Here is a 20,839-nt window from a genome sequence, read left to right as displayed (position 1 = left end):
ATTAGCTTAACTTAGACGCAATATAAACAATCATTAGTTTTACAGGAGGTAACGAATGTAACTGAGATTAGGGCTAGCTGTATCTTCCCTGAATAGTAGTAAATGAGAGGCGGAGTCGAGGTCAGTTAAATACATGTTTGATGAAAAATGTGACCTTATTAAATACACTTCTGTTTTTGCGTTTTGTATTTTAAAATTGTTTTTTTTTTTTATAATATTTTAAATAGATATCGTACTATTTATAGTTTACTTAAGATATTTGAATCTTGAAATAATGCCAAAATATACTGAAAAGCTCCCATTAAGAGTCCAAACAGGAAACTTCGAAATCGTATCTTATAGTTCCGTCTTTAATGAACGAATTTGCATAAACTTAATTATGATTGAACAATTACGTTGAAATGCATCAGCTTAACATACTTAATGAATTAAATAGGCGAGTTATTGTTTTTCTAGGGAAAACCCATAACATTCGTTCGAGGAAACCCATGTTGAGTCACTGCAGAAAATATTTTTTTACCATAGTCGGCATAAAAGTTCGTATTGCGAAAAAAATTCGTATCTTCAGTAATCTAATAAAATAAATGTGACACTGAGGGCTTAAGAAAAACAAATCGATTGGGTGACAAAATAATTTGTTGGCACAAATAAACTTGCCACCCAATATATTTATAACCGTTGCTTAACTTCGATCTTTATTTTTAATAGAAATCCATCATCTGTGAATTTTTAGACAGTGGAGCCTCATTAGTAGGTTTCCCTAAAATAGATAGAAAGAGAGGGAAATAAACTTTAGTTCAGATAAAGAAAAAAAAAACTGGTTACATGAAAATTCAGAAACACATTGCTGTTGACATCATATTTACCATTAAAAAACGTACGTTGATCGTAAGAACCTTTAGTCTGTGTTCTTCTGTCCGTTGTTAATATGTTCTTCTGCTTATCTAGAGCTCAACTAAAAACAACAGTTCCATGTCTAATTAACTAGCCATAATAAGTGCACATCTGTCATATCTCCCGCAGATTACAGGTACAAAGAGACGATTCCCACGCATTAGAGGCACAGTATAATTTGCAACTATCTACGTACATGGTGCGTTATAAAGTAGGTATGTTTGTATAACTAGTCATTTGTGCCATGACCATGTTCTGTGGTTATAAAAACGAAAAGAATTGATTTTCTTAGTAAGTGGGCTTCAATCTATACTATTCTATGATAATTATTAATATTGTAACGCTGAAGAGCTTGCGTGTTTTGTTTTCTTGGTCGCTGGAATTTGTTTGTTAGTCATCCTTGTAGAACTACAGTTAACAGAATCGCAACAAGGTTTAAAATATTTTTCCAGTGTCCCAATTATTGAGAAAGGCTATCCGACAAATAACATCACTCTATGATTAGAAGGAGCGGATTAGTAATGAAATATGTTACAAAAACTAGAAGACGCGTAAACTCGAAAGCTCCGAATTAAAAAAATCCTAACATATATCTTCATTGCCAATAGAAATCGCGCGATACAGCTAGTCGTTAAAGAAATGTACAATATATGAATTGCAGCTCAACTGTTAATCATCATTCGTCATTCATTCATTAAATCGTGTCCAGATTCAGTTTATACCTATTTCCTTTCCACTTTTTGTATTTATTTTACTTAACTAGAAATGTTAAAAGACAATGTAAATACCAGGCACTATACACTACTGTAAGTTCTGCCTAATATTTTTTAAGGAACCATAAGAGAACTACAAACATACCATATGACGACAGCACGGAATCAAGTAATTGCTACCCACACAAGCGTAACATCATGAATGAGACCCACACATACACACGTATACATATACGTACAGGCTTGTCATACAACATTTATGGCAATTAGTTAAATAATTACGTGTGAAGATAAATGTGTGAACGTTTCACGCTTCTGAACACAGCCGGTGTGAACCTTATGCGGACATAAAATATGGTTTTATTTTTGTATGTATTTGTTCTAAATATTACCTTTTTAAACGGATCTAAGGGAGGATTATGCCTCATAAGTTACGTGTTTCGGTAAGCGTTTGAAGTAAGCTTAAAGCACAACTTAATTTTTTGTACACAATGAATCCCACAGTAAAAAAAAATCATCATTCAAGTCTCAAATTTATTTAATTCAGTAATCTTAAGAAGCATGAATTCATATAAAGCATAAAATTTTCCCTATATTTACATACTGATTATAAAATCAATAAGTATATTCCTGTCTTAGCTTGAAATCTTTGCTGTCAGAAGATTAAGGTAGAGGTGAGACGTAGGATTAAGGTGGCCAGTTAAAGTTAAAAGGAAAACGGTGTTCGCTTCTTAAAAGCACGAGATTTTCTAAACAGAAGATGAAGTGAAAACAATGATACACGAAAATGAACTTTATGTCTTTTAAAAGAAAAGTCGGAAGTGTCAAAAATGTTCAGATGTTCGGTTATCTAAGTTGCAGTCACAGTGAATGAAATGGATCGTAAAAAGAAGGCAAAAATACATAACAAGAAGTCTTGTCTTTATATTTAAGAGGTGAAGGAAACCTTCGTGTGGTAAATTGGAATCTGAAATCCATGCTCAACCCTTCCCCTATTTGGGAAGAGACCTGTGCCCAGAAGTGGGACGTATATTGGCTAGTATTATAAAGACTAAAGATTACGATAAAACCAATTAGAGTAGCGGAATTATTATGGTTACTACTAATTACTCTGTATCTACGCCAGACGTACATATCGAGCCCCTTTGTTTGTTTGTCTGAAACGTGATCAGAAGACAGTTAAAATTTCGACCAATGTGGTACTTCTACTGCCGTTATAACTTAAATTCATTAAAATAAACATAGAGGTTCAAAAAGGATTTGCACGGTTATAAATTTTGCTGTATTTTTCAATCATATTTGTATAAAAACTTCAGCGTTGGCAATACAACTGGCATATGACCGGTTTTTTTTTATTGATGGTCTAGTGAGTCAGCTGTTGGTGTTTTTGGTAGGCATAGGTTGAGGGGATGTTGGTCGACAGGTCTTTTGTGTTGCAAGGTGGTTCCAACAGAATCAATTAGTGAAATGAAACATCATCAATCATCAATCAGCCATTGGACGGTTGCCGTTTTTTTTTTATTATAACCTTTTTGACATCCTTTCTTTTCAAGTCCAATGTATAAGGGTATACACGCTGATGCTGCTGTCATAGGTTTACCATACCTGTAGTTAAAATAAATTACGTTAATTATACCACTCACTTAAAAACTCTTCTTGATAAAGCTAGACAAAAAGCTGACAGATATTAATACTTCAGTGTCAATTATGAAAATTCTTTTGGCCATACCATAATCATTAAGCCAATTTAATACCGGCAACGTCAACTTTTTGCTGGAGTCTTTATTTTCTATAAATATAGTACGCCCATTACTTTGTAAATGTCCACAATTGTGAATAAATATATATTAAGTGCTTAGGTACGGCGGGTAGCACGCGAACTTCACTGATAAATTATAGAGTCAATAGCAATTGATATCTTTCATAGAATTAAAATATGTATCTAGTGATATTCAATCTCTAATATATGTCTTTCATTAAACTTCACATAAATCTATTAAAAATATATGTTTATTATATTAAAGACAAGATATTATTTAAGGAGATCATTAGATTTTTTTATCTAAAGTTTTAGAGCCAAAAAGAAGTTACGACTAAATTCACTGGTATTAATAAACTGTCAATGTGCTACTTCCTTGACATTTATTTTATTACACAATATCATGCTACCCTTAGTACCAAGATGTAAAGAAAAACCGTCCGTTTTATATTTCAAAGTCTCTGGCATTTCATGATCAAACTGTCTGACTGTGAGCACGAAATGCTAAAGAAAATACTTTTTGCAAGACCATCAATATTCGAAAAAGAAAATAAAACTTTTATACTGGAATACATTTTAAATTTTATAGCATTGCAAAGGTCCAGCTGAGCAGGTCATTGAACTTTTACAGTTCATCGACTTAACAACTCATCGCGTTCGAAACCTTAAATAAATACCGTAAATAAGTTAATTACGATTCGTCTCTTAAGACATTGTCATCTGGTGATTTATTATTATTGTTGGAACCACACCTTTAGCGTAAGTCATTGTTTTTTTTTATAGTTCGCACCTTGTTTGAATTTGAGGTATACTTGTAGTAGTCGCTGAGAACAATAAAGCATCAAGTAAATAGGTTGTTATGTTTTATTGTTTTTGTTCCTTTGAGTGGGTGTAATGTACAAACAAATTTAAAACATTAATAAGTAATTTATTTATTTTATTTATTTATTTTAATCAATTACAACGGTGAAAACCAATTACAGCAATTAAAAGTAATTGATTTCTATTTGTAATGAAATATTTTTTCTTTTAGCTCAGGTCCTTCTGACAGAACTCGACAAATTATTCATTCAGTACAGCGACATCTATCGCTATATGTTGAAATTAGGCTAAATATTTTGTTAAGTCCTTCAATAATACAAAAGTGTAGATTAAAGAGGCTGAACAACACACAAAAATATTTTATTATTCAGGCACAGGTAATGTGTAATTCAAGGTTGTACATTGGAAATTTACGAAACACTGCTAAGTGGTTACAGTGACATCTAGCGTCGAGTAGTTGAAAATTAGTTTTAAGTTAATTGTATAGATGGCGCTGTTCAATATGAACCAATTTGCGGAATAAAGATAATTTAAAAATCAGCATACAAAAAAGTGTTTGTAAAGTATCAAATGTACTGGTATCCTTTTGTTAATTATTTTAATAACAGTAGTCTATCTCCTTGAGAAAACGAAAGAAACTAATTTTATAATAACCCAAGCTACTCGCACCCATTATGGAATAACCATTATAATTCACGTTGTGCAATAATGGCGGTGCGCTATTGTAGGTGACACTGGCACGCTCATAATAATGCCAGCGAAAATGGCAGCCCGCCGGTAAACAACTACCTACGTCCTTAACACGTGCCAGTAACAATAGACAGAGTTTTTGCAGCATGATAACAATAGTGCAGAGCACATATAGGTGTCATATTTCATATCTATTTCTTTTATAAGCTTCGACCATGGTGCCTTTGAGATAAAGGCATTTCATCTTGCCTGGCAGTCGTGAACGAAATTACCTTTCGTTTTCTTCCCACTCAATACCTCGGTAACCTAAATAGGTTAGTAGACTGTAGTCATAATATTGTTTTAACAAAAAAAAACGTAGCACTGATTTCGAATAAAAAAAAAATAACTCAGCCAGATTTCATGATGTTTTTTGAGACACCATGACGGCTAGGTATTTCAGGTTAAATTAAAAATCAGTTTATTCACTCCGAAGCCTTGCGGTAAAAAAAGACACGAATTGAGAACCTCGTCTTTTTGAAGTCGGTTGATAAGGAAGTGTCTGAAATCAATGGAGCCCTTGACTATGCAACGCTCATCAGATTCAGTTGATTTGTACACTGACATTGAACCAGTAACTTGGTTAATTGCAGTCACAGACAATACAGTGCCCTTAGTAGCACTTAGCAATGCACAATGCAAACGTTCCGTTGGATTATTGCCATGTTGACGATCGTAGTCCACAGTAAACCAAATTACACAATTAACGGAGTAACTAATCCAAACTACTTGGGCGCCTGAATGTTTTGGTTCCTGCGTTGTATATCTATTATTATTGCTTATCTACATTAGCATCTATAGGATCTCCACAAAGTACTAAGTTAAGTTCAAGCACACGAGACTAAATGTGGAGGTGGACTATGAGGTATTAAAAAAAACGTAAATGATACAGAGATTCATATCATATTTTCCTCAAGCAATAGTTTTCAAACATCGATTTCGATTTCAAGATTAAAACGACAGGCGCTTTAACTCACAGTAAAACAGTTTTCAGATTCCGGTAATCTTCAAGTCGGTTAAAGCTTTTCCAAGAGTGTTTCATCCCGGTAACTTAAGCCGGTAAAAGTCCCTCCGTCTTCCCCAGGGTAAGACCGCTCTAAATATTTCCCACTTTATTCATTAGTTAAGCTACTCATGTTTTAGCCATTCATTTTTCCTGGCCACATGTTTATTATTCTACATAGTATTTGACCTCTAACAAGGATGAATAAAGGAGGCTATGGCCCAATGATAATTAATTCTTTATATAACATTAGAATAACTAACGAGTTACATCTGTAACATACTTATAACGATCGAAATATCTACATTTTTGATTTTTAACAACTCCCGCTCTCCGTTAATGTAAAGCTTGTGGCGCGAGCGGAGTTAAAAACATTATATCACATTCATAAAGACACCCAAAGAGACACCAAGACCCAGGATAAGCAAGCATGGATTAGACAAACACATGCCGTATGCGGGGATCGAACAGGGAATATCGTGTTGAGGCATGATCCATAACCACTCGTTTATCCGTGCAGTCATCAAATTAAAATATTATCTTACTAAGTTTAAAAACACTAAATCTGTGAACATATACTTCATACCGCTTCATCCTTATAGTCTGGCAAATAAAAGTAAAAATCCTTTCAAAAATTACTTAATTATACAACAACTCTAGGGCTACCCCAAGGGCTTAAATTGGACCCTTGTCTTTTACGCTTGTGTGCACTTTGATACCAACACGCTATAAATAGTCGTCGTGTTAATTACATAAATATCATTAGTAGTGATAAGAAACTTTATTTTCAAGTAAATAGAACGATTCTATTGTTGTATGCGGTGAAGAAATTAAAAATATAATTTCTAGACGACACGCACGCACGCAAGGCTGTTAAAATGTAATTGATTTTCTGAATAAATCAGGAAATAATACTTTTAATGAACAGGTGAAATGATTAGTACTTTGTTATATACGCGGATGTTCGGGTATAAATTTTGTTAGGTAAGTAAAGTGGTTCCTCGCTTGGAATTTACGACTGGTTCTAGTGCTCAGCTCATTCATAACTTTGCGGTTTTCGTTGCAACAAATCAAGCTAACGACATAGTAGTGAATAGCATAATAAAACTACTGTAACGATGCTCCTGTAGACATTAACTAGTGATAAATCTTACATGTGGGTAAGTATTATGATGGCGTCATCATAAGAAGTAATAAGAAAGTAGAAGACAGGGCTTCTAAAACTATCTCTTAAAATTGTGCGGTTGTCAATCAAGACTGTGTAGTGTGCTATTTTTTTTAATTGACTAAATCTGGGTGGTTTATGAATACTTGAGGTATGAGGGAATAGCATCTCTGCTACACAATTACCTAACAGGCATATTATATAATTATGATGGAACGGAATCCTGGAACCTAGAACGTTAAATTTCTTTTTTTCATTATCAATCACGGGCAATATGAATTTGATTTGTCAGTTAAATACTTTGAATTAGAGCTCTCGAAATGTAGATACCTTAAGAACCACATATTATCTCGTAACTGTCCATCCAAAAGCATATGCAGGCAGAATAACAGATGGGCTGACAATAAACATTCCTTTACACCTTCCGAAGAGCAGGGAATCAACGCATACGTCGTACGTACATCGACAGGACTTGTTGCATGTGCATTAGTGTGTGACAATAAACCGTTTGGTATACAAAGGGTGATCTATCACGACGATGACAGGAGTGGTTGGCTGAATTGTCTTTTATGTCACTTAGGCAGATTAGATATTTGTTGAGTTATGGTTTCAAATAATTAATGTTTCACATACACTTCTCCATTGGACTAATATAGTATGGTGAAGCAGTTTAAGCCTCTCTTGAGGAGAACTGCGGTAGACCATAAAAACGGAACTAATTTAGTAAAAATTAAATGAAGGAAAATATGGATATGACAGCTCAATTTTTCAGAAGCGTGAAAGGTTTCAAAAGGTGCTAATTACGAAAGTGCAATGTTTACAATGTCACCGGTTTTATTTATTTAACCTAACCCTTTTATGGAAACCAGGCCAGATATTCCTATTAACGGATATTAAGTGTCTGTTGACTGTTTGTGTCGAGTGTCTATTTTTTTTAATTATGCATATGAAGGACTAAAAAATTACTTTTAATACCCATTCATCATCCCTACATACCTTCGTTCAAACTAACTGTAACACACATATTTATAATCAAGTATAATACGCCACTCTCATTAAGTTTATTGTTGTGGCGCTCCCAGCAGTGTGAGCTTGCGGTTGACGTTAATAGTACTTACGCGCTTTCCATACGCATTTGAGCGACGAAATCTATTAACAGACTAGTAGAATGCCTATGTAATTAATAACACGTATATTATGACGTCATTAGTTAAATTAATGTTGGAATTCTCCTTTGATTGTTTAAGTTTCGTCACTTTCAAAGTTTTGGTGATTTGGGAATTTGAATATTAAAGGGAAATCATGTTATGTTATGTTATGTTATGTACGAGTATATAGGTACATATCTATTCCAATAACTTTAAAGAAATCAGATATTCTAGAGACTGGAAGCCAACTCCAAAACAGCTTGAGGTAAAGTTAGGCAGAAGAAATTTTATAAGAAACATTAATTTTGCGGCTTTATTTATGGATTTGATTACACATAGGTTTGATGATAAAACATTACCCTCCTTCTTTGGCAGTCGGGTAAAAACAAGCAAAGTGCGAATCTTAAGGAAACCTAGTTTCCGAATTTTGGTATCTAGATCTCGTGGTGATCAATTCTCAAACGTTCCCTCTAGGGGAAAAGTCCTGTGCCTAGCATTGAGACTTATATAGGCTGATACAATATAATTTACCGATATCGATAAAATAATTCACCCAATCGTCAGTTCATAGTTCATTTCATAGGGACAATGATAGTTATAAATGATTTATGGGTCCATTTTATCTATCACCTAGTGGCCAATATCTCTTTGTATATAAACTTGTCACTTTTACATATTTACACAATCTCAAGAACGTGACTGCCCTACTATTTAAGCGGAATAAAAAACAAATTATTTAAGTGAAAATGTTGATTATTTGTGACGAAAGCAACCAAGACACGTTCATTGTCTGATTTGCAACACTATATCTACGTGGTTATATTTAGAACGGCAATTTATACTGATTTCTATACGTTTGGTTTGATTCTGTGCAAGGTAAGCATAGCGATACCCTACACTTCGCGTTTAAATAACTAGATCGCAAAAAAAATGTATTTAATTTAATCTTAACAATGATAAAACTACAGAACCGATTTTATAGTATTATTAATTTTCACTTAATTGTTGGGTAGCTGTAAAAGTATCAAGCGAATTTTTACCTTTAAACCAGAACTTACTGGTACCTATGTACATAGGTATAGCTGTTTTTGGAATTGCATGGAACTTGGATTTTTTAAAGCCTTTATTTTAATGACGTCACTGGAGCCTAGAACCCTGGTCTAAATTTTAATTGCATGTAGTGTAATCTATTGAAGCAATGACAAAAAAAAACCGAAATGTTTGAAGATACACAAATACATACTACTAATATTAAAGCAATAAAATACATACGGACCGTGTCTAGTCTGAGTAGATGTATAGTATAAAACAACAATTTACTCAATAAAGCGGCTGGATTGAGCAGTTTATGCGCATCATTAGATTTGTTGAAACATCGGGTATCTTCCCACGAGGTGACGTAGGAGTCAGTACTAAAATGCTGCTTAGCATCGCAATTAATTATAATTATTCGTTCATTTTCCAGAAGATTATGACGTCTTTGCAGATTATACGTAGCAAAAAAACTGTGACAGCTGATGAAAATAATGGGTAGGTTGTTCTTGCCCACAAGGCCCTTGTTTTGTTTTTTGTTTAGAATAGCATACTTATCTCCTCAAATTAGAAACATCCGTAATGTGTAGTTTAATTTTTGATCTTGAAGCTAGAAAATCAAATAGGTATTCCAATTTTAAACTAAATTATTTCATTTTTTATTTGACTTTGATCTTCTGAAGCGTCATTTTAGGCCACAATAATAGAGATTACGAAGAGTTCGCGTGCTAGTTTAATTGAACCTAATTCGATACAACACCCGGCCCTTCGCGTTGCGACACGCGCGGAATCGCCTATATCCTGTACCGGTACTCTGTTTTATGTTTCGTTGGACCCAATTGAGTTTATTTTGTGGTTTGCCCTGTGATCCTGAATAGTTAGTGTCATCCCTACCGTTACACACACCGTTTCGTATAATATCATATACCGTCCTTACCTTAAAGAGACAATTTGTATGAAGTATGGTGATATCCAAAAGATACTCCTTGGCCAGATTTAGGTTTCTGTTCAGTAAAATTATTTTAATTCAGAATTTTTTACCGTTGCGATCTCCTTAAATGTTTATTTTTTCTTTATTTTATCAAGCGTATTTATTACATAGCGTTAAGGCAGACGTATGTACGTAAAAGAAACAAAGTTTTCTTAGAAAACTGAGTTTGTAAGATGTCGGAATCAATAGGGAATACTTGGTTTCAAAAGTTCGAAAGCAATGACCTTATGTTCCAATCATTTAAAGAATATATCAATAAATTATTAAGGATTGAGAATGTACTACATCTCATCTCTCTGTTTAAGAAAATGTCAATAAAAACATCAGAAAAATCTTTTTCTTCATCACATTTCTGTCTTCAAATCACGCTCCCGTCAATACGTATTACATCTTGTCATCCACGTTACACGCGTCAATGGTTAGGAATATTGTTTGTCACTAGTCATAGTATTTATGACGATGTCGAACACTAATAAATATAACCTCTGCACAACACGTAGAATTGACACCAGCCTTCAGTAGGCCTATTACATCATTGTAATCTATCAGATTCATTCAGTTTGATATTAAACTTGAGACTATTAGCAGTAACTATGGTTCTAGTACTTTTTAGAGCATGAGTTTCAAAGGTATATGTACTAATACCTTTGGAACTCATGCTCTGTTCATACATTACTTCCTTATAAATAACTCCGAATTTCCTCAGTTTTGGCAGAAATGTCAATTCGATTTTTTAAAGTGCTTTGAAAGTTTACAAACTACACGAAATGGGACTAAAACTTTTCCTTAACCAAATACACTCAAACTACTTTTAAGGGTTCTCTTGAAAAGTATCGATAAATTAAATTATTTTGAAATCTAAAGTACAAGAAAAACTACTTCGCAACAAGCCAGTTAACAATATTAGAAATTTACAGAATTCCCCTTCGAATTTAAAAGAAAACATATTATTTCTCTGGTTAATATACGAGGAAAAACAGACGCGAGAAAATATTTTCTAGAGCAGTAATAAAAACGAATTTAAACTGTGTGTCAGCTAAGCTGTCGGGACGAGTCCTTTAACGGCATCATCTAGTGGAAGTCGTGGTGTGGGAAGCCTTTCAGCTTGATTGGCTCTTATACACAATTTACACTAACAACATGAAAATACATTCCAAATTGTGTAAATGTCTAGCTTTAATTTACAACCACCCAAGAGCGTGAGATAAATTGATTCACACTAGAATGTTTGCCCAGCAATTCTTTATGAGATATATTGAATCAGCCATTAAAGTTCATCACTCGCAAACAACGAATTATAGTGATTTCCTGCTGTCTAAGACCATAAAAGTATCAACTATGATTTACGAGGACATTCCGAATTTTTGCTTCACGATACATTTTCAAGTTGTATTATTATTGCCGAAGAAAAGATAGTGAAATCAGTTCGATAATCCTCTTTGTATAATGGCAAGTAAACACGCCTGGCGGGCTATTTTTTTTAGTAAATAGACAGAACCAGTCGTTTCTAAAAAAAATAAAGTAGATGACTAAAGAAATTGAAATTCTAAAATAATCAGCCTGCAAATATTCTAATACAAGGAAAAATTTAGAGAAGAAGAATTAATTCAAACAATCTTCAAGCAATTAAGCATATCCAGGTCCACAGTTGGACATAGGCCAATGGAATTAATAACTACATTAAATAGAATCCTCCAGTAATTCGTTTACCAAACGCAAAACTTTACTACAAACTAGCAAAAGCCAGTCCGATACTGTCCCATACGTACGACCGATTCAAAAATATTGAGCTCGCGTTGTCCGTTGATTGTGGCAATTAATACAAGTTGATCTCAACGGACTGTTTTTTGTTGTAACGGCCGCATATTATTTTTTGTGGATAGACTGGACTGTTAGTAATCAATTCAACTGATGGGACAATATCGCTCGTATGGCTGTGTGTTGTTTTAGTGCCTTTATTGTTTTGTACGTGGATTGTGTTTTGTTAAGATTATGGAATAAGATATATATATTTTTGTTGTCTTTGGTAATTTTAATCATAATTATTTGTCTTGAGAGTCCCTAAAATTGTGATCAGCGTAAAGTACTGAGTGGAAGGGAAGGCAAAGAAGATAGTGTGGAAACAGAAGAAAAGTAATTGATTACGGAATAAAAAACGCATATGAAATGCAACCATTCTCTTGCGAACCACGATTTCAGATGGTTCCAGCCTCAAATGTTTGAAAGACCCATAACTTAAGTACTGGACGACACCTAACTTATAAAGCACCAAAACCTGCAGTTAAAATAAAAACGCAAACTAAAAAAAACCATAAGCAATTTAGTACAAAAAACCTATCTTAAACCACTTCTAGTCCCTCAGTATAACGACAAACAAGCAAAACAGCATCGTATCTAAAACAAACACCGTTCGAACCATATAAACATAAAGTCGTCCATAATTGTGTTTTTCTAACATTAACTAGAACATAATCACCTTTTTGTGTTCGCAGTCGCGTTCGTACGTGACCACGAACGCTGTAAAAGGTTTTATTAAATTGTTACACAACAAACTTTCCTATATAGAACCTTGTTATTTCTCGTTACGTGGATTACAAAATGCGATACTGATGGAATAATGTTGGGAATTGATGTCAAAGACCATGGAGCGCTTTTTAAAATTAACACGAATAATTGCTGAATAATATATTTAGTAAAATACGACTTTTATTAACAACACCTGAAACTGAAGTTCCAAAGCACAGTACTACTTACAAATATTTTTTCTGACCCAACCAGAGGTCTTAATCATAAGCTGACATAGCGGCGGCATTAGCCATAATTATTTTTTTTGCTAACCCAAATGTGCAAATGCTGGGAAATGTCCCTGTTTAAGTCTAAAACATGTAAAATTAAAGTACCTACGAAAATTCACGTGTTCGAGCGAAACAATTTAATCGCCTCTGTGGCCTTTGATTCGTTTCCACAAAAATATTATAAAAACTACACTCTCGATTGTAAATGAAAATCCACAAGCGTCGCACTATTGTGTTCTCGAACGAAGTTAACAGTGACAGGAGATTCACTTGTCGCTGAAACATGACGTTTTACAATTGAAATACGTCAGCAAAATCTATTTTTGTAACATTTTAAAGGGATTCTGTTGTGTCGTTTTTTGTTTCTATATCCGGGTATTCTATGTGCAATGCAAGCGTAAAAAAAATAGCCTGATGGAAATCGTAAGTAGATTTCGCGTGAAGTATTTTTGGATTAGTAGATAAATAAGTAAATTTAAGTGGTCTTGTGCTGATTTCTGCCCATATTAAGCTTATTGTAACAGCTCAGTAGATACCTACCAGTATAAGTCTGTCTGGCATCAAACCTGCATCAGAAAATCGTGACATAATGTTGCTCTTGGTATTCTAGCACTAAAGGCAAAATCAAATACTAGTTCTGCTCTGTTTGCATCCATGTAATGTGAAACAGATAATACAACAATACATAGAAACAAAACACTACTATGTACTATGCAGACACCAGACCATTGAGGTTCATTATCATAATTTAATTGGTTGGCCGTTTAAACAATTACATTATGTATCTACATTGACTACATTAATAGTAGCCTTCACTTAATGTGTTAATGAACCAGTAAGTAGGTGAGTAGCTCATCATTTAAGAGCAAATTAGCATACTATTTTCCTTGACGGGACCTAAACTGGTGCGGAATGTGAAGTAGGTGTTAAACTCTTCGAGAGTCTTCACAATGTCTTCATGTTATGTACTAATGATGTGCTTATTTATAAAGAGAGATTTTTAGTTCAATCCTTCGGGAAGGTTTTACTGTTCCATCTATTTGTTTTTCTTAGCCATTGCCGAGTTGCTCAAATCATGGAATATGATTTGATATTTTTTTTGACAGTGGTAGATAGATTATTTTTTTATAAAATCATTATTATTTGTGAATAAGAAAGTTGAAAAGAAAACGACGGTACCAGAGCCATATATTACGACATAAATAGGCCATCTAATGTGCAGGTGAAAGGTCAATTAGGGCACGACACTTAGTGAGCCGAGTTTCGTCAAGCAGACCTCACAATACGATACCCATTTACCTAAAATTGTTGAATGTCCTCCAAAATTTGCTTCACAGAATCTAGTTAACCGAATTCTGAATGTAACATCTAACAAACGGTGTACTTCAGGGCGTGGGACCAAACCTATTGTAGTTTCAACATTGTAACAATACAAATAGAGACATCAAATACCATAGATGTATATGTTGATTGAATCTCATATAAATACATGCGGTTGCATAATAGATAATTGCGAATGTCAACTGTTTAGTGGTAAACCAGACTGGTGGGTATCTACGTGTAGTTTGCAAAATATTCTTGACACTTGCAACGTTTTAAATTTTTTAAAGAACATCATGAAAAATGTATCAACATGGTTAGTAATTCCAGTATGTGATCGCACATTTATTGTTTAAATTTTTTACTTCAAGTTCTAGAAAGGATGGTGTTACGAAAGCATTGTAATGTTATATGGAGTGGCTGCTTGTCTGTAACACTATGTATATGACTCTTTTTACTGAGACCGGTTGTCGTCATAATTGTTTGTTAAATATTTGGTAAAATAAAGTTATCGACATAATTAATTCTGCATTTTAATTAAGTGCAGCTAAATTTAAATATCTTGTTATCGTGCTTTTACACAAACATTTCAAAATTCAAAAAGATTTAAGAGCAGCGTCCAAGAAAAAACATTCAATTTGTAAGGAACATAATAAGGAATAAAGACTCATTGACTCTGGATACTAAATCTTCTGCGTAACTGTGTTTATAGGCGAAATGGATCTAAGTGTCCCTTAAAGGCTTTTAGAACAAACGATTATTATAAGGGTCTGCTAGTAATTACCACCGTTACTCCTAAGTTACTTACTAACGTATCATTCCATGAAGGTCCCTACATAATAAAATTCCAGTTTTCTGAAATGCTTCTTGGTCACACTTGGCACATGGTCTAATTCATTTCAATTCTGCCCATAAAAGATACTACATAACTTATATTTTTCTGTATATGGTTATTATATCTTTAAGCGCTACTGGGGTATTTACAAGCAGGTATTGTTATTAGCAATCTCCTTGCAAGAAAATTCTGGCTTTACCATTCTAATTTTGATGAGCTTATGATTTGAATTAACCTTGACTTCTTTAAAAACTATCCATCAGAAAAAGATCTGGTAAGTTAAAGTCGGACTCACGACAAAATTTCCGCGCAAATAAGCTATAGAAAACTACTAAAATAAATAGGAAAACCATCCAATTCCTGAACGTACCAAACGACTGGAAAACCTTGTTTTGTATTTTATAATTTCTTGTTTGCATTAAGAGAAATATATGGCTCATGACGGACTAACAGACGCACAGTCAGCATTTTGATTGTTCCGCTTTTACCCTTCGGGTACGGAACCGGTCCGTTAGGCCTTGTATATGTAGAGATAATTACTACTTAACACTAAATGAATGTGGAAACAAGCGAAGCAAGCACCATTTAGATTATAATTATCAGGGTACAGCAAACAGCCAAATGAGTTGACTTAGTCAAACCCTTACTTAGCGTAATCAATTAAATTACTGTACAAGCATTGTATATATAAACTGTCCCACACGTTCACTAATCTCTGCTAATAAATTTTGAACTTTCGTACTAACTAACTAAGCCGTTTTTCGCTTAACGGAATAGTCCAATATTTTAGCACGTTTCAATCTAGTCGAATTCTGTGTTTACAACATTTTGCATTCATAGCCTTTCTAAAGTTTGATTATCTCATCAATAATAAAGCATTGCAAACTAAGGAATTTGAAATTTCACTTAAACAGCTATTAGGTACTTAAAGTTAATTACTTAAGACAAAAGGTAATTCAATTGTTCTCTTAAACATTTTCTTAAGCTATGATGGAGCTCTTTCAGACACACAGGATGCAACTAAATACCGTTGTCAACATAGACTGTCAATTCGATCTCTAGAATCCATTCCACTTTTCATCTTATCACCAATTCATGACTTGGTAATTTATGCTGAATTAATCAGCAAAATTAGATGAGTTAGATCCTCGGTACAAATATAACCTTGATGAAAAGATAAGGAAAAGAAAGAATGACAATGATTTTTAATGACTGTAACTGTCCAATGAATGTAGTAAAGAATCTACCTCAAGACCACTTCCTACAGATTTATTTATGGAATGCCCTGAATAGATCCTTTGTTACGTACTTGCTTTGATGAATAAGTTATGACGTATCAACCCTTCCGTCTCACTCATTAAGTAATGCGACATAAAGGGTTGTCTTTTGGGGATTCTGTTTATTTAATTTAGACACATCACATCTAAGAGATGTGATTCCCTTGGGCTTATTCCGCTACCCCTGAAGAAAGACTGATTAAATTAATCTGTTGTCATGACAGCGAAAAGACTAACAACAGCAACAACCAGATGTGTTTTGTAAATTAAACGGGTTGATTGGAATGCTTAACGAATTTTTTTTTCACACTTTTCCATCCTTTGAATTGAATATCCTCTGTTTATACTTTCTCATCCTTAACCTATGTTCTTTTTCTATTTCATACCGAAAGGATATAGCGAAACCCTATTACTAAGGCGCCGCTGTCTGGTTTTCCGTTTGTCAGGCCCGTACACCTGGATCGTGGAGTTACGTAGCCAGAGAGACATTACCATGGATTATGTATATTTTTTAGTTGCTGCTACACATATTAAGTAATTAAATGAAGGTTAAGCGGTCATTGATATTACAGGTGACCATTTCTGTTGCAAACAAAAATTTGTTAATTTTTTACAGCTGATTTTTTTTTGAACACGATAGACCCTTTCCAGAAAGCTAGACCTCTTCCACTTGCATATATAAAACCATCTCTAGAATAACAAATTTAGAACCGCATACCTTGGTAAGTTCATGACCTTAAGTAATTGGAATCTGCCCTCATTAACTCTAAATTATTTACTCTACTACTCATTCTTAGTCTGGTATTACATTTTTCTGCTATGATAAAATCTTTCCATTGGCTTGGGAAAACTTCCACGAAAATGTACGTTTGACGAAAGTTTAAGAATCGTCTACCACTACAGTATTGCTCAAGTTAACTAAAATCGTCGATCTTTTTCTGCCCCCTTAATACATGTTTCAGTTCATTCCATTCTATTAGTATGTAGTATGTTCACAATATTGTGACAGAATTTTAATATCATATAACTATTCTCAAATGTATCGTTGACAAAGCTTGTCAACCCTTTGAGAATATTAAAATTACCGATTCACGGAAGCTTATGTAATTTATTTCCGTGCTGCTATTTAATACCTTGTGGAGTTCTTGTAAAGTAATAAGGTTATGCTATCAGCAATTTCTGTAACAATTCAAAGTACACTTTGATAGATAAGGGAAACTATCAAACTGATTTCAGGCCTCAAAAACGAAATTTAACTTACGCTTTTGTGAGAATAAACTAGACCCTTCTGGAGAAGTTCTAGATATCATAGATCAAACTTTGTCTGGACCTAAATGGGATTGAAGAACAATCGGAACTTGAACGAAGTTTATTCGGCACAGAACCATTTAATACTAAACTAGATTTGACTTGGAATGCTGGTTATCGCAGCAAAAATATGATATATAGAAGTGCAAGCTATCCGGAAAATAAATTTCGTCACTATCAGTGAAGTCATTAGTTTGACAGGCAGATAGACAAAGTCATGTGACGTCTAGGTCATAAGACGTAACGTGATACTATGGACAAATTTCAGCTCTCGGTCATTGACCTTGTTATCTAAGTTGGAAAAGTGACTGATGCGTTGAACAAGGACTCGCAGGTTCGAGTCTTGACTGAGATTTACAGTTTTCAAGCCAAACTCACTTTCAAGTTTATAAGTAAGTATGAATAGCATGGATAATTCATGAGCAATAAGAATTTCTGATTGAATACTCAAGATTTTAATGCAAAATAATCCTATTTACGTCAAAACAAACAATGGAGTAGTCAAACAAACGGCGTCTTCAGATAATGACATAATTTGCACATTAATTCTATTATTATCATTTAAATTACTGGTTTGTTATTCAAATCAGCCGTGAATTGGAGGATGTTATGTACCTTTGACCGAGAGAAGAAATTTGAATGTCATGTACACAAGCTAACCTTATGTGTTCGGAGTAAGGTAATCGCATAAGAAATTGACGATACAAAGGGTTTACGAAAAAACTGCAATTAATGTGTCCGGGGTGAAGTCTATAGGCGAAATAGCTTTGGTTGTAATAGGGGTTTTGTAATTTTTTTATTTTCCGTTCTCCGAAGCGGCCAAAACTCTTTATCTTATCGGACAGAGCGTTAAGCTGTAGCTAATTGTTTTTTATTTTTATTTTAAGCTTTTCAATTTCAGTTCACTGATATTTCAAGAACGATGAATTTCTTAAAAAAATAAACTGTAATTATTTCTGTAAATACAGACATCTCAGAGCGGTCACACTGATCTGAATTAATATCTATTGAATTTTTGAGATATTAGGTTATTGGTATCTTGATTCTGTGTTGTTTAGTTTCGGCAAAGATGAATTTCCGATTTTCTCGAGTTATTAAATTTATATTTACCAAACGGCGATCGATCACTTACGTGTCACGAGAAAATGATTTAGTAAAGCTTAATAGCTTATGATTGAAGGTTCTTTTGGTAAAGTTAGGACTTGCTTACTTATGTTACAATTCAAAATATACAAAGTTTATTCATGTAGACCCAAGATATAATTATATATGAAACTAGCTGTTGCCCGCGACTTCGTCCCCGTGGGTAGAAGATATAAGTTATGATTTAGGTATACCTGCCCGGTTTTTTTTTTCACATTTTCCATTGTATCTACGCTCCTATTAGTCGCAGCGTGGTGGTTTATAGCCTAAAGCCTTCCTCGATTAATGCTCTATTCAACACAAAAATAATTTTTCAATTCGGACCAGTAGTTCCTGTGATTAGCGCGTTCAAACAAACAAACAAACTCTTCAGCTTTATATATTAGTATAGATTACTAGATTATATCAAAGGATCTGTTTAGCTCTACAAAGTAGGAATTTCGCAATCGGATTTAAGGAATACTAGGTACTTACGTGCGCAACTATATTATAATGTGAATTATAAAAAAGAGGCTCCAATAGCATCATCCGTACATAATAATTTTATCTCAAAACATGACAATACACCAAAATAGGTATATCCCAATCGCTTACTCAAAAATTAGACTTCTTTACTAAAGATACGGAAGACATTATTAGCAACAACATAAAAAAAATGATTTAAATATCACTCACATTAAATCTTGTAATAATATTCACTGTACATTTCAATAAATATCGTGAATATCAAGACATCTTAAATTGTAACATTTTAAATATATTTAAAATGTACCAATAAAGTTAAAACATAAAGTGACAGTTCCTACCTTCTAGAGAATAAGCATTATTTTACACCCACCTACAAACAAACGTGATTCAAAACATTCCATTGAAATTAAAAGTTTACAATACCTACACATAATTTAAATAAGAGCAAAAGACGTACAAACGTAAACAAAAGATAACTCAAAAACTATAAGATACTGACCGTGAAATAAAACCTATGTTACACATAACAAAACTAGCTGAAACTGTTTCATCAACTCGAAAACAAGTGATTAAAAATGCATCTACACAAGCGTATCATCCAAGGCATTTCAAGGTCGTTATCATTAAGTTTTTCGCGAGTTTCACACGCTTACTATCAATATTACCTTGAGTTTTGACATGTTGTCTTGTTACCAATTACATGTATATCACAGCACTTAAATTCGCGCGCGGAGCGACTGCTCAACGCGACAGTCGGATTGTCACTGGTCTCCGATCGAGAACGAAAGTTCCAATAAGTGATATGCGATTAAAAAAAATAAACCTACTCCTATAGTGCCTATGATAGCTGATATTGTGACATAAATATTTTTTCTTTTGGAAAATATATAGTTGAAGGCAATTCGTTGCAACGGTCTAACGTAATGGATACTTGAATGTGTACCAAATTCGGGAGTGGAGACATTTGAATTGAAGCTAGCCGGTGTTGATAAATTTAAATTGACACAGATAGATTTGTACCTATAGTTTTGAAAACCTTTCTAGCGATTTTTATTGTAAAACCAGTCACAGTTAAATCATCAATAAAGTTTTTTTTGTTACGCGAAAACATTAATTCTACATTTTCTGGGTAATTTGGTAATTAAGATTAATTTTTAGGCCATTAAATAATACACAATTGATCTAATTACGTATTATGCATGACATAAATTAGGTGCTTAGTCTGATGGTACCTAATTGGAGGCACTCAAGTACATAGCGCGAAAACTGGTGGAACATGATCTAGACCTAATACCGTTATGATCATGGAAAGATCTCAATATTGGGAATTGTAGCCAATTGCACGTAATTATCTAATATTTGAGAACAGAATAAATCAAAAGGTGTTCGCTACTCATGTAGGTAGCTGCGATATATCGTATCGCTTTTAAGGTGAAA

General features: G+C 33.7%; 1 protein-coding gene across 1 annotated transcript in view; it reads right to left on the bottom strand.

Moving 5' to 3' along the window:
• Window positions 1-20,156, bottom strand: part of LOC113500811 (angiotensin-converting enzyme-like) — a 75,751-nt gene extending 55,595 nt beyond the window's left edge. Inside the window, exon 1 of the mRNA XM_026881709.1 lies at window positions 20,068-20,156. Within this exon, the coding sequence (XP_026737510.1) occupies window positions 20,068-20,082 (15 nt within the window). The 5' untranslated portion in view covers window positions 20,083-20,156. The remainder of the gene's footprint in view (window positions 1-20,067) is intronic.
• Window positions 20,157-20,839: the final 683 nt, after the last annotated feature.

Source organism: Trichoplusia ni, chromosome 14, assembly GCF_003590095.1.
Source record: "Trichoplusia ni isolate ovarian cell line Hi5 chromosome 14, tn1, whole genome shotgun sequence".
Classification (NCBI taxonomy): domain Eukaryota; kingdom Metazoa; phylum Arthropoda; class Insecta; order Lepidoptera; family Noctuidae; genus Trichoplusia; species Trichoplusia ni.
This window is presented reverse-complemented; position numbering and strand designations above follow the sequence as displayed.